The 15667-nt window shown below is 45.1% G+C and overlaps 1 protein-coding gene across 4 annotated transcripts in view; it reads right to left on the reverse strand.

Moving 5' to 3' along the window:
* CACNA2D3 (calcium voltage-gated channel auxiliary subunit alpha2delta 3) overlaps window positions 1-15667 on the reverse strand; it is an 860181-nt gene that overhangs the window by 465958 nt on the left and 378556 nt on the right. For all 4 annotated transcript variants that reach the window (XR_013960934.1, XM_080675067.1, XM_080675065.1 and 1 more), the window contains exons 7-9: window positions 14125-14185; window positions 13881-14031; window positions 1970-2044 (exon numbers count right to left, since the gene is read on the reverse strand). Coding sequence is in view for 3 of the 4 variants with exons in the window: in XM_080675067.1 (XP_080531193.1) it covers window positions 1970-2044; window positions 13881-14031; window positions 14125-14185 (287 nt within the window). In the remaining variant the exon portion in view is untranslated. The remainder of the gene's footprint in view (window positions 1-1969; window positions 2045-13880; window positions 14032-14124; window positions 14186-15667) is intronic.

Genomic DNA, 15667 nt, shown 5'->3' on the forward strand with positions numbered 1-15667 from the left:
GAAACTTTTATATGCATGTGTGTGTTTGTGTGTGTGTGTGTTTGTGTGTGTGTCTATTGCTGGTTCAGGTGGGAGTCATCTGGATTGCTCTATTCGGGTCATATGGGAATCAATATGGAAATCCAGGGAGCTCACCTCCATGTCTTTAGATTAGGTTATGTACAGGGATTTCTATTTGTAAGGGGAAGAGTCTAACTGAAATGTGGCTACTCCATACTGGAGTCTGGATTAACTTTTATATTCAAAACTATTCCCATCTTTAATACCCATACAATCAAAGTGAATTTTAAATACATTTTAGCCCACCTTCTCTAACAAGTTTTTCAATCATAAAACTTTGTATCTCCAAATATCAAACTGGCTCTGTTCATTGGGAAGTTACCTAAAGGAAGGCCTTAATCATTTGAAGCATCTTTTTTTTAAATATATTTTTATTGGTTTCAGAAAGGAAGAGAGAGATAGAAACATCAATGATGAGAGAGAATCATTGATCAGCTGCCTCCTGTATGCTCCACTCTGGGAATTGAGTCTGCAACCTGGGCATGTCCCCTGACCGGGAATCAAACAATGACCTCCCGGTTCATAGGTCGATGCTCAATAACTGACCATGCCGGCCAGGCTAAAGCATCTTTTCTATTTAATGTCATAAGCACTATCACTGGACATCTTTCTGAGGTTTGGAAATATTTGAATGCTGCTATATTGGGGAAGGGATGCGATCCAGATTCAGGCAAAGACCAAACAAAGGGAAAGTCCCTAGGAAAAATCGCTTGTAGGTTTATGTCGTTTTTCCCTACCATAGTCTAAAAAAAGGCCATAAACCAACATTTGCTAGATACACTTGTTCTTGGATCTACAATGTACCTGTTCCTCTCTCCTAAGAACAAAGCTTGCTATGGTATTTCTTCCCCTTCAAATTGAAGCTTGGATGTCAATTCTGGTATAATGTTTTCTTTCTCACCTGTGTTCTAAATCCTCTGTCCTTTGCTACCACAGAGATGCCCAAACAAGGTGCTTCTACCACCTGCATCTAAGCACCAGTGTCTCTCCCATTTGGGCCAGGAGGTCTCCCAGTGCATGCACAGTGCCTCATAGAGGCCTACCTTGGCCACTATCCTTGGCCACCTCATGGGTCTGCTCTCCAGGGCAGGTGCATCATTTTATTGTATCTATCTGGCAGTTACAACAAAACAAATGTGAGCAACAGCAGCTATGAATCCCAGGATGTATGACATTGTTGTTGTCGCAGCTACACCTTCAGCTTAAATTGTCACCTTGCCCTTTAGGCATAGTATTGGTAGCGGTGGTGGTTGTACTGACTAATTTAAAGATGGCCAAAAAGAAACAACGTTTATTTTTATAAAAATCTATTCTGGCTGTTTTCCTAGAATGCACCAACTGGAAGGTAACTTCTACCTCATTTCTCAAGGTCCTCCTTTAACCTGTCTCCCTTTGTTCCATAATATTTAGGGAGCAGACAATACTTGAAACATTAAAGATACAGCAGAGAGCAGACATCATCTCTATCCTTGTAAAGTTTACCTTCTAATCTTGGAGACAAGTTACCTCAATAGCCACCTCAACAATTATTTAATCAATTATAAAAAGCAATAATAATATACCAAGTGACTTAAATTTTCTTTAAAATTTCAGCAACAATCATATTTTTTCAATGGTGTCAACCCAGGTGCCAAGCATAACAGAAGATGTGCTTAGAGCAAAAGAAAGAGAAAACCGACGTAATTGTTTTGGCATTAGCAAGCACCTGAAATCAATGCAATCATTGTACTGCCATGATTTCATCCTGCCTTTTCCTAAATGTTCACACACAAGGGTTCTGAGGCCCGCAATGAAAGAGCAGTGCATTTGATGAGTTTCTAAAGGTTAAGACATAATTATTGTAAGTGATCACCATGGGCAGACCGGTGTGACAGGCCCCCTGATGCGCCCGCCCAGCAGCAGGCCTCACCTCCTTGTTTGTCCTGTCGGCTTGCACCAACGTTCCATTCAGGCAAGGTTCCACGTAGTGAAGCTCCTCGTTATACTGCAGAGGGAAGAAACAGCCAAGAGGAAACAAGTAAGCATTTAAAGGGTCCAGTGTAATAATTTAAGGCCACACACACACACAACCAGAAAAGCAGCATGATCATAGGCTCAATTCATTCACCTAAGGTGGCTTTTCCAATTGGTGCCCCTGGAGAAATCATGCTTATGTGCCAAAGATGGCCTTGATTCTTTTCTAGTTTGAAGAAGAAACTTCTAGAGCATGTGTTGTCTGGCAGTGTTCAGGGTGTACACAGTTAAATGATGATCCTTCAGGGGTAGCTCCAAACACCGGGGCTCCATGGGCATGGCTGACAGCACACGGCCCATGTGGTATCTAAAAGGCATCCCAGACTGGGCGAATAGACCTCCAGCTCCTGCCTTTGGCTTCATGGAGCCAGGGAAGCATGTGTGGGTCACAGGTGTATGAGGCCAGAATAGAGAGGCCTTGATGTTCCCTGGGCACTCTGGGGGGCTGCGCAGGTGTTGGTCACAGCATTACTCATGCACAGTGACACCAGCTTCCACACAGGCCAGTGCCAGCCTTCCAATCATGCTTGATCCCAGAATACACAGAATAAGACCATTTGATTTTGTCCAAAGCTCACAACTAGGAAGTTGAAATTTGAGTGTTCTTCTCTTCATTTCTCTTATCAAGCATGATTCTCTGCACTGTAGCTAGACTGGTCCTTACAAACTATAAATCTGACTATGTCATCTCCCATCAACCCCATTAACAGCTCCCACTGCTCTTCAGATGAACCTGCCCAGGCCTTGGCAAGGCTCTGGACACTGGCATCTGTTGACCTTTCTAGCACCTTAACTCAGTAGTCCTCCCTTACGAACTTAACACATTCAGCCCTAATTCCCTCACTCTGGCATCTGCTGGCTGACTCTTGCTCATCCTCCAACTCAGCTCATTCCTGCCTCCTCTGGGAAGCAGCCTGGAGGACAGATGTGGCCCCTCCCCTGAATCCTCCCAAATCCTAGTTACCTGGTGCCTGGTTCCCTCACCATAAGGTGGGGCCACATTGCAAGAATCCACATCTGATTCTGTGTGTTCCCTGTGACAGCACGGGGCTGAGCCCACAGCAGGTGCCCAGGAACAATTTGTTCAATGAGAGTGTCAGGGCACTGCTACATGGACCAAAGGCCTAGCCTGGAGTCCCTGAGGGAAGGAACCAGAACCATCTCACAGGCCCAGATCTCATGCAAAGTCTGGCTAAGGAGTTTGGACTTTAAACTTGAGGGCACAGAGGACCATGGAGGACTGTGAGCAGGGGTGTGAGGGAAATAAAGCGATGAGCTTGGGACAACTGCTCTGGACACACTGCAGAGATGACTCAAGAGGACCAGACCTGCAGTCCCTGCTACAGCTATGGAGACTCATTGGGTTCCATGTGCTGAGGTGCTTACAAGCAAGTCGGAGTAGAGATACTACTAACACCTACTTCATCTACACACAAGCTAGACTTCATCCACACGACATTTCAGCCTCATGTGGTAAGCACTTCCAATTACTTTCCCTTCACAGATAGGGAAACTGGGGCAGAACAAGGATGATCAACTTGTCCAAAGTCATACATCAGGGGTGGAGTCCAAATTCAATGCCAGATAGTCTAACTTCACTGCCCCTGACCTCAGGACGACCACGCCCCCAGTGCCTCCTCTCTGATCCCCAACCCTCTATGTTTATCATCAGTCTGGCTTTTGCTCTTTCTTTAACCTTTGTTCTTAGTCTAGACATACAAAAGCATTTGAAAAAGTATAGCTCCATGGTCTTAGAGCAGCCGTGGGCAAACTACGGCCCGCGGGCCGGATCTGGCCCGTTCGGCTGTTCTATCCGGCCCGCGGAGCCGAAAGAGTGGAGGGTTCTCTTGCTCTCCCCTCCGCTCCTTTACTTTGAATTTATATTAGTTCACACAAACACTCCATCCATGCTTTTGTTCCGGCCCTCCGGTCCAGTTTAAGAACCCATTGTGGCCCTCGAGTAAAAAAGTTTGCCCACCACTGTCTTAGAGCTTAGATCTCTTCTGATGAAGTATGGAGAGAAAAATACATTCATGCAGTCCTGAAATGCGCCACTGACAAATGGGAGTGTAACTTTTCATGACCAAACAGAACATCATCTCAGGATCCATAAAGAGAGGGCACAGTCCAACCTGAAGAAGAGCTTCCCCAAAGTTTTCAGTTCATATTGGACTGAAGAAAATAAAACAGCCCTCCCCTCTGCCTCTACCTCTGCTGTTGACTGATTTGGTTCAGGATGACAATATGTCTATTCCTAAAGCCTAACGCATAACAGTCTGAACCAATCACAGTTATCCGGTCCCCTCTGCTGGATGCACGCCTTCATAGCCTGTCTTGCCATGAGGGTAGGTCACGTGACTCATGTTCAGCCAATGAAACTTGAAGGGGTAGTTTTCTGGGCAGTTTCAATGAATTATTTTCTCCTTAGGAAAGGAAAACTCATCTATATCCATGCCTTCTTTCTCACTTGGGATGCTCTTATGCAGTTGCAAGTCATTTTGTAACCATGAGGAGACAAGATGAAAAGTGGAGAGCGAAGTTCAAGGGAGACAGAGTGGGAAGAGGGAGCCAGTGTGGGTCCCTAAGGACACTGCTGAGCCACTGCCACTGCTGGCCCTCAGGCTCTCCCCTGAGAATAGGAGGTACCTAGATGCTGCAGCAGTCTTCATGCAGCCAAAAACTTTCCAAAATGATTTCCCAGATAAATTTAAACACTTCATCTGTGTTCTGCCTAATACACACTCTCACAGTTGATTCTTGTGGTATACACTCTGAACCGGGAGTCAGGACACACATCGAGTTCCCACCTCTGCTGTGTACTCACTGTGTGGTCTTGGGAAACTCACTAAACCTCTCTGATCCCGGATTCTTATGCGTAAGAAGGTGCTAATTCATCTTCTGTTTATCCTCCAGGGGCCCCTGTGAGGATCCAATGAGGCAACAGACCTGAAACTGCTTTGCTAATGCAAAGGCCTGTGTCTGTGGGGGGCTGCGGAGAGGACTTAAAAGTAAAGAAGACCAAGAAGTTCTCGCCCTCATCAGGGAGGAACATGTGCAGTAATCAAAACCATGCTCTCCATCGCTGTGTGAGCAGGGCCACAGTGGAGGAATCTGCTCTTCTGAACCCCCGCCAGCTTGTTAGTGGCATCATCCAAGCTTGCAGTTGACTAATTTCCCTTGACTGCATCAGGATAAAGCTACGTTGAGCAATCTGGTCTGTAGCACCAAAGGGAGCTGGCTCAGCCGTGTGTAGAAACGGTGCACCCCAGGCAGCTGCACCAGGGGGTCGGCTGGCTGTGCAAGCTCACCACGCTACCCCAGAGCTCCTCCTACCCCAGAGCTCCTCCAGGGACACCAAGGGTGTCCTGCCTGTGGAGCTGCTTCCAAGTGCCTAGCTGCTCTCTTTCACTTCTGCATTTGTATGGATGTTCCCTATATTTCTACTCTCTGAAACAGTGATGTGGGATGGCCATATTAATTCACTATTGCAGAACTGGGCACCTCAGCTCTATGAATGGTTCTCCTGCATCCTTACTTAAACAGCCAGAGAGCAGTAGTCTAAGGAAGTAACGATGCAGTGCATATTGTAACTGGCAATACAGAGTCTGCTTCTGTCATTTGCTTTTTTGCCTTTCCACTGCCAGGATTGAAACTAAAGAGAAACTCGAACAGTCCCCTTCCCCACAAAGCTGTAAGTTGTTCCTCAAATTTCTGGAACATGGGTAGAGTCTCTTAGCAGAACAGGAGGGGGACCAAGCAGCACTGGAGATGGTCCAGCCAGCCCACCAACCACACCATGAAGAGATGGACAAAGCACTTTCTCCCCCTTAAAGAGCTCAGAAACAGCCATATAGACACAGGGCCTCAGGCACTGTTGGTTTCCTTCTCCCCTTCTCTCATCTGGTTGGATCCCTTCCTCTCATCTGGTTGGATCCCCTCCTCTCATCTGGTTGGATCCCCTCCTTTTGTCTGGTTGGATCCCCTCCTCTCATCTGGTTGGATCCCCTCCTCTCATCTGGTTGGATCCCCTCCTCTCATCTGGTTGGATCCCCTCCTCTCATCTGGTTGGATCCCCTCCTCTCATCTGGTTGGATCCCCTCCTCTCATCTGGTTGGATCCCCTCCTCTTGTCTGGTTGGATCCCCTCCTCTTGTCTGATTGGATCCCCTCCTCTCATCTGATTGGATCCCCTCCTCTCGTCTGATTGGATCCCCTCCTCTTGTCTGGTTGGATCCCCTCCTCTTGTCTGATTGGATCCCCTCCTCTTGTCTGGTTGGATCCCCTCCTCTTGTCTGATTGGATCCCCTCCTCTTGTCTGATTGGATCCCCTCCTCTGATTCACAAAGGCTAGGGCAATAGGAACTAATGCAACTGAGGCAGACAGGTTGGGTTCAAATCCTGGCTCTGCCACACACTAACTGAGAGCCTTCATGTTTGTGTTGGAGAAATTGGGGATTGAACTGAACCTCCCCATGATCTCGCGGTGAAGATGAAATGAGATGACTCAGTAAAGACTCAACATAGAAGCTGGCATATAAGAAACAGAAAGAAAGCGTCTGGCACACATGCACAGAAAGACAGAAACTACAGTTCTGAGTGTGATGTATGTTCCATGGACACAAAGACCATCATCGTGTACCCTCCACCCCCTGCTGGCACTTGCTAAGCAGAAAGCGATGTGGGGGGTGATGGCAGTGACCCATTCTGGGGAACATCTCACATGCCTGACCTCCTCTGGAGAGCACAGACTCCACTATTGGAGAGAAGTGCTTCACCAGTAGGCACATGTGACTGTCTAAATACCCGAGACAGAAATCACCAGGTGTGTGGCCACACACTATCCCTCTCTGTGACACCCTCTGAACCCTCTCGGTGACTCGGGTCTCTGACAGACTGGGAGCCAATACACTGCAACCAGCTCATTGCCCAGTCCCCTTCCAGGAAGGCATTTGCTAGGAACCAACCATTTGTTCCTGCGTTTGCTCAACGAATGTTAACTAAACACCTGCTATGTGCCAGGGACATAAAATACTGGCTAAATTTCCCCATGATCATCACTGTGGAATGATCACGAACCACTTTATTTCCTGCTTTCATCAGTAAAAGAATATGCTCATTACATCTGAAGATAATGTCTGCCTTCCTTTTCAAAATAAAATGTGCTTATCTGTGATGCTGCAGTGATCCATCCAAAAACAAAAGCAGGCTTGAGGCAAATCCCCAATCTCCTTCAGTCTTGGACTACATCCCACCAGTCTCTTCTCGCAACAACTGTGCCTCCCTCTCCTCTGTGCAACCACCACACTCTACGCTCTGACACATCACCATCCTTTACCTTTCTGCTGCCCAATCTCTGTAAGCATTCCCAACATCTCCTGTTTTAAAGATACAGCCAACTCCTCAATGGGAATTTTAATGATGATCTCAAATAGGAAGGGCAAGTTTTAAGTTGCATTAAATGAATGGCCAGAACGTTTTGGAGACAAAGAACCAATGAACTGGACTCGCCCACCAAGATTCACGCAGCTCCAGCACCGGTGTGGTATCATGTCCCATGCTGATTTGTGTGGGTCACAGCTCAGAGGACAGAGAGTGGAGGACAGCTGACTGGGTTCTGGATGATACTGAGGATGGTGAACCCTGTTTCATTTTAGAAGCTGGACTTGATCAATGAAAGCAATGGAGCTTTCAGGCCTAACAGGTCATCCGTTGCCTAAAAAGGAGAATGAGTGAAGACCTGGGAAGGTGGAGACTTTAAGGGACACTTTCAATACCTTCCTATGCAGCTGAGACCACTTCCGTGTCCATTGTCTCCAGATGACATCCCAGTTCCGCGCTGTGGCTGATGACACTTGCTGGATCTGGGCTGACCCTCTCACTCTAGGCCCCTTCTTTCCATCATTGCTCCCACCCATCTACTCCACCTCCTACAGTCACCCCGACCAAGCCTGCACCTCCTGGGATGGAAGAGGAGTTTCTATAACCTGCAGACAGAGCTTTCCTCCTCAGTGCTCCTTCCTCCTGCCCTGCCTCATTGCATATGCCTGGCTAATGTCTAACTCCTGTTCACTTAGTCATCACTTCGGCCAAGAAGCCATCACTGAGTCCACAGTTGGTTGCGTGCCCCAGCTCTGCCCTCCTGGCCTCCCTTGCTGCCCCTCTCAAGACTGCACTGACCAGGCTACTGTGAGCACCTGCCCCCTGGTGGCTCCCACAAAACATCAATGCCCACTATTTAACTGTTAGCACTCAACAGTATTTGTAGAATGAATAAATAATCAGAACAAAGAAACAAGAGGCAAAGTTGTAGAGAAGTTTACTGACAGAAAAGAAGAACAAAGCCTATGAAAAAAGAGTTGACATTGAGACAAGAAAAGAAAAAGAGAGGAGAATCTCTACCTTAAAAAAACAAAACAGATAAGTAAACAAGAAGTAAAGAAAGTATATGGGGATGTTTTGGAGAATCAAAAATTCCACAAAAACCCCACAGAATTAAAATGCTGGCATGCTCATATGACACAAGAAAACTGATGTGGAATTGCTGGAATGCCATTAAATATTTTTATGGTTTTATTGGTGCACTTTTGATTAAATAGCCTTCAGAATGGAAATGTGTAGGGCTTATGTAAAGAAGCAGATGAACCCACAGTATTTTCACCAACACAAGGAATCCCAGGGAGCTTTTGCATTACAAAAGCTTCTTGTATAATTTGAAACACGCCTGGACATAATTAGTAGGATAGAACAAATGAGCACTGAAAGAAAATACCATCCTCATACTTTTAATACGGAATCGATTACTTTAAAAAGCAAATCCACAGCAGGCAAAGCACTGGAGAGATGGTTTGAAAGAAAATTCTGCAAATTAAAACCAGGGCACAGAAAGTTCTGGGGTGAACTAACAAACGATGCTTTTCTCATAAACATGGGCTGTAAGAGGCATTTAAGCTGATTTAACAATATCAGCCGGTTAATGCTGTATTCATTTAATGCATGGCTTTAGAATCCTATAAAATCATTTTTCAAATTTTAGCATTGGACAAAACAGAATTATCACCCTCATTTCTATGATAATATTGTTCATTTAATGCATGGCTTGGAGTTCAACTTCAAAGTGAATCAGTAAAAGATGCCTTTTCTCTTGTCGGAAACATCTCTTCATGCACCAGTGGCTGGACCTTACATTTTAGCTTGGAATGCACAAAATCCCTCTCACATTTCAACTGTCCTTTTATAATTCAATCATTTAGTTCGTCAGTCTTAGGTAGATTCTGTAATACCCTGGCCATGAAAGCTAAAACCATTTTTAACATCATCTTTTCATGTGTATTCTCTGGCAAGACCTGGATTGAAAGCTTTTCCATATAATACAGAAGATGCACTTAGCAATGAATTTAATGCAAACATGCAAAGATGCCCGGAATGGCCAAGGAAAGCCATTTCTACCCTTTCAACCTCACTCCTCCTGTCTCCACAATGGCGCTGAAAATCAAAGCGTGAGGATGAGTTAGGTTTGTACAGATGCCCACAATGCAGAACATAAAGACTGTTTTCTGTACTTTCTCTCTAAAACACTGACATTCCTCCTCAGTGCAATGAAGGGTGAAATGATGTCCTCTCCCATAAATGAAATCCAGCCCACAGAACAAGGGACTCAGACAGATTGTCAGGGTGTTCTCGAATTCTCAATGGAGTTTCAAACATTCACCCCCTTGCACATACAAGAGCCCACAGTGGGGGTCCCCTCTAGACAGAGGTAAGTGACTGTTTTAGACATAGGGAAGAAAAGCTTGCACCATATTACCGCAGAAATCTTGCTATGATGGAAACAGGAGAAGGTGATTGAAAAAACACAACCCAACAAAACAAACCACCACCACAATTCGGCAAGGCCAAATTGGTAAAATACACTTATGGTTGGGAGAAACAATTCAAGAGAATGAAAATAAAGATTTTCCAATTAGTACCAATCAAATATTAAAAACCCTCGAAATGTTGGTGTTACCAACTGAATGTTTGTGTCCCCGCTTAAATTCCTATGTTGAAGCCCTAACCCTGATGCGATGGCTTTTGGAGATGGGGCCTTTGGGAAGTAACAGTTAGTTGAGGTCATGGGGGTGGTCCCTCATGAAGGAATCATGCCCTTATAAGAAAAGACATGAGAGCTCTCTCTCTCTCTCCCTTTCCACCGCTGCTGAGAACCAATTCCAGCATGTTAATAATTGCAGGAGTTTTACCAATAGGTTGGTGAAACTTGGGGAGCTCAACAGGGTTGAGTCACATGTAGTTTACCTGTTAGAAACGGCTACAAAGCATTTCCCCCAAACCTGAATAGGATGATTGTTAACTGCCAGACAGCTCAGGGCATTTTATTGCCTCCTGTTGGCCAAACACCTGAACAGCTGTAGGCTAGTCCCCAAACTGACAATGTTTCTGTATACCCTTTGATACTGTACCCTTTGAAGTGTATATTTCCACCTTGCCTTGGGACAAATTGTACTAATAAAAGCAGGTTCCTTGGTCAAGGTGAGAGCCTTCTAGCTCCTTCAGCTGGAAGCTCCTCTGACCCCCAATGCCTTTCAAAAATATCTTTCGTCCACGGACTCCTTCTTAATCATCTACGCGCAGCCCTTTCTCCAGAATGCTGAACCCTTTGTAAGGTTGGGAAAAGAACACCGGCACACCCCCCTTCCTCCCTGAGCACATACAGAGAAAAAGCCATGTGAGTACACAGAGAGAAGGTGGCTGTCCACAAACCAGAAAGGTAATCCTCACCAGAAACCACACCCTGCCGGACCTTGATCTTGGACTTCCTAGCCTTTCGAACTGTGAGTAAATAAATTTCTGTTGTTTAAGCCACTCAGTCATATTTTGTTACGGAAGCTGGAGCTAACTAATACAGTTTCTAAACATTACACCCTACTTAGTGTATTCCAGTAATACCTAGCTTTGGGCATGTCCTTTGGAATAGGCATTTCACATCTAGATTTTACTTAACAGAAGCACAACCAACCCTGCAAAAACACATGCAGGAGTCCATTCACTGTAGAACAGAGATCAGTAACAGCACACACCCAGCAAAGGGGATGGATTAAAAAGTTAATGTCAACTACAGGTGATAGAATGCCCTGCTTTGCAAATACACGTAATTACAATATGAGTTATAAAGGCAAGTTGCTGAATATTCTGTAAAATGTGATTTTATTTTTGTAGAAAAGTTATGTATGTATGTTCATGTATGCAGAAAAATTTGAAAGAATATGTGCCAAATGAAAAGGGAATGGGAAAGTTTCTGAATTGTTTAAAAAATTTACACATGTTGTCTATATTAAAATAAATCAATATGGTTATTTTTAAGTAAGGTTATTGTTAAGTTGTGATTCATTTTGTGATCTCAGGCTTTTGATATAAATCCACGAACATATTTGGTACATTCCTTTATCTTTTAGGGAAGCAGAGTTCACAATTTTACTGTAGAGACTTCATGTAAAAATGTTCAGAGTATCTTTCTAGTTACTGAAATAATTATGTATATAGTCCTAATGCTGATCATTTACGTTGAAAACAAAGAGATGTGTAGAGAGGGTTAATGGGATTTCTAATAGATTTCTTTACATAAAGGGACAATTTGGGGTAAAAAATAATTTTTTTTCTTAAGTGTTCTATAATAACTGGCATGTCTACTTTTAATTATCTTAATCACCCTCTCTTCATTATTGAGTTGACACTGTGTGTATATCTTAATGAATTTACAGAGATTATTTCAATCGATTGGTTTTGTTAACAGAACAATAAATTCTGACTGATAAGAATTCAGGATGTAATTAGTTAGCTCTTCTTATTATGCAAATTTCTGATACTTCTGTAATGAGTAATTAAAGATTAATAAGAAAGATAGTCCCAAATTAGCTGCTTCTTATCTGTAAATGCTTCAGGATGTGTGGGGATCAGGCTTCATTTGCATATTCTCAATGACTGGTAGCTAGACAACTACTATCTGAAAGTCTCCTGGGGAAAAACCCTGCCCCTGGCCATGGAGTTTCACAGGAAGGTGGCTGAACCCTCAACTCCATCCTCTTCTCTTCTGCTCAGGAGGTGGGCGGTAAAGCCAGACTGTTTCTGAGTCCTCACTGTGCCCCTTTCTCTGGCTACGTGATCTTAAGCCAGTCATTTCTATCTCTTGGTGCCTTTGTCTCCATGCCACCTAGCACAGAGCTGGGAGAGGATCCAATGAGGTAGCCCACATAGGACACTTAGCAGGGGCTTGCACACAGTGGGCACTCTGTGGAATGCAGCTGCTGGTATTATTCATTCCATAAATATTTAAACTCCTGCTATTTGCCAGGCACTATTCTAGGCACCAATGACAGTTTAATGAATGAACAAGACTAACCCCTACTTTCATGGAATCTATGATTCTCTTTCTTTTCCCTTTCTTCTTCGGGGCTTTGTAAAATCTGAACTCTAAATCATGAGGCCCTGTGGTTGTGTCTTTTGCTCAGAGTCCCATCACAAGCACACTCAGTCAAGCAATCATCTTCACAAGCCCAAGGCCACTTAAACACCATGCCCTCTGCCTAGCAAATCAAAGTGGGTGTTACGCAGGAGGCTGCCAGAAGTAGGGCCCCTTGATGACACATCTGCTCAGGGGCTCAGGGGCGCCCAGCAGACAACAGCAACAGCATTCTCACAGCATGATACACTACTCTTCAAATAGCACCCTTCCACTGACCGTGGCCTCCTGTGCACTGGCCCAAGGAATCCAGGAGCACCCTGTGGGCCATGTGATTATATCAGCTTCACAGCTGGCGGGCAGTTTGCCCCCAGATGCACAAATGTATGTGGCAGAACCGATTCAAAACTAAGTGCCAACTCCAAAGCCCAAGCTCTGTCCCCCTCACCATGCTGCCTCCCTGCCTGCCCTCCATTTCCCAGATAGAAGTGATGAGGCACAGCCCAGGTGGCCCCACACAGGAGCACCTGGTTAAGCTCTCCGGAAGAAGGACCAGGCTCCCTGTGGCTATCCTCTTTGGGAAAAGAGTGACAGGGACATAAGGGAGCTAACGAGAATCACACCAGAAAACTGGGGAGGAGAGGAAGCACCTGGAGATGGAGATGTGCAGCTGAATTGGTTCTTGCCAGAGGGGATGGCCCTGCCAGGCTTGGCTCCTGCATCTCCCACTTCCCAGCACTGTACCCTCAGCCCATTTACTGACACGCTCTCAATCCAAGCAGCTTTGTCTGAGAAAATGCCCAAACCACCCGGACCACCTAGAGTTGCTGTGAGCAACAAAGAGAATGCAAATATGAAGAGTAGAGTAAATGGCACATAGTATGCACTTAATACATGCCACTTTGGTTTCTGAAGATGAGATAAAGTGTTCTGTGAGTGAGTCTACGACGGCTCTTCACTTTTTCCTCATTTTATCATCACGATTGTTATCACTATTGCTGTCATCAGACGAATCCAGCTTAAAGTAAATTTCCACAGGAGAAAATCTAGCAGTTTAAGGAAAAGCTTGCCAGGTCTAATTCTGCAGAGGCTGGCAACCCAGGAAAACCAAACCTGGTGCTGCCCTTCCAGATGGCAGAAGCTGTCTGCATGGTTAGGAGAGAAACTGCTCACCAGCATCCCAGTCTCCCTGAGCCCCTCCAACCTCACCACTCACTGAGCTCACAGGGGACTAACCGGTCCTCATCCTGGGCATCTAACACTCTCCACACAAAAGCAATAAGGCTGTGAACCGTTGCTACTAAAACATCAAAGGGACCCGAAGTGCACAGAAAGCACAAAGCAGCCGCACTCACAGCAATGATGTTGAAGAAGTCATCATCCCCCAGCGTGTCCAGAATAGATGAGACTGTCTGCTTGGCGATGGTCAGGCGGAGACCCTTCATGCTGCCGCTGACGTCAACTAAGATGACCACGTCCTTCGGAGAAGTCGCTGCCTGGATGTACCTAGGTCAGGGGAACAGACAGGAAAACTGAATCTTGACCCTCTCTGCAAGTTTTCCTTTGAAAAACTAACTGAGAGGTTTGACCATTTCCTACCATTTTCGGTTCCTGCAGTCAAAGGCAATGACTCCATTCTCATCTGGTTCCCATTTAATCCCTAGAAGAAAAATGGAGTTATAAGAAACCCAGAAACTTCAAATATTTATTCATAGCACTTCAAGGCCGCTCTGCTTTGCTGACTGAGTGGACAGGGTGAAAAATCACATGCGAAGACCAACCCTGGAGCTCATCACGTGCTCCGTCGCCCACTCTGGGAGGGTGCTGCAGGGCTGCCACAGGACAGCAAACAGCCTGAGTGCACTCGCACCAAGGCCCGCTGGAGGTTGGCGATGCCTTGAGTAAAGCGCTGTCCATCGAGGAAGGACGGGGCTGCAGCCCCTTCATGGCTAATGATAAAGTTAGCCAAGGTCGTTTCTCACTGTCCCTCAAATTGCTGGACCTGGGGAATCATTCACAGGTCTCTGAGCAGAGGTGGGCGCATCCCTGGACCTGGGTAAGTTATGTCTATAGTATAGGGAGGTAGCAAGCATTTGATATGTTTCTATCTCAGAATATACACAGGTCCGTTCTTTCCTGACTCCTGTTTTTAAAATCAGGAATTTTGGCCTGGCCTTAAAATAAAATAAAATGGCCCTAATTGTGCTGTACAATGAAGTGTGAATTTCAAGCTTGGAGGCCTGGAGAGCTTTTCTCAGGTGTAAAATGGGATCCAACACCTTTCACTTCATGGCTTGCAGACAGTTGACATTCTCTGTTTACAACTTAGTTTTTAAGAATAAAACTTTTAAAAAAAGTTTTTGCTGCCTAAAAATAAGATAGAAAATCATTGTTTTCAACTCTCAGTGGTGCTCAGAGATGGAGGATTTGAAACACAGACTTTGGAGTTAAGAACACTAGAAAAATTATTTTCTATGAGAAAATTGTGACTCGGATTGTAGCATTGAGAGTCTCCTTTCCAATTAATAATGGCCAGCCTTCCGGACCACACTGGGCTCATAGGCATGTGCTTAAGATAACGCCCCCAAGTGATTACACAGATAACTCTGAGAAGGCAGTTTGTAATCCAATGAGTCATTTTGTTCTGTCTTCCTTGTACCTACATTTCCCATCTGCAAATGTGCCAAATTTAATGAGTTCCCTGAACGAAATCAGAAAAAAGTATGAGAAGCCATTGCCAATGGAAGGCCATTAGGTAATGAAGATAAAATGAAGCTGACATGCTATTGTACACTAAAGGACAAGAATGCAATTTGTTTTAAAAACATCTGACACACTGCTTTGTACAGAGCCAAGTGCAGCTAGATTCATACAGTCTTGACACATAGGCAATTACATCCTTGGTGAGGCTAGGTAATGTTCCACACAGCATTGGTCTGAGTCCAATATAAAGAGAATTTATCTTTCAGTGTGTTGACTCATGGTAGGCGGTCAGTGGGTGTTTCTGGAGTTGAATTGTGTGTAGTGTTCTTCGATGGTGAGCATGTCTGCCATCCACCCTCCCCATCACTGTGCTCTACCAGAATGAAAACATGGTCAGTTCTCTCCTCCTGCCCAGCATTTAGGCCTGGGCCTGGGGGAT

The sequence above is a fragment of the Plecotus auritus genome (assembly GCF_963455305.1).
Source record: "Plecotus auritus genome assembly, chromosome: 6".
In the NCBI taxonomy this organism is placed as follows: domain Eukaryota; kingdom Metazoa; phylum Chordata; class Mammalia; order Chiroptera; family Vespertilionidae; genus Plecotus; species Plecotus auritus.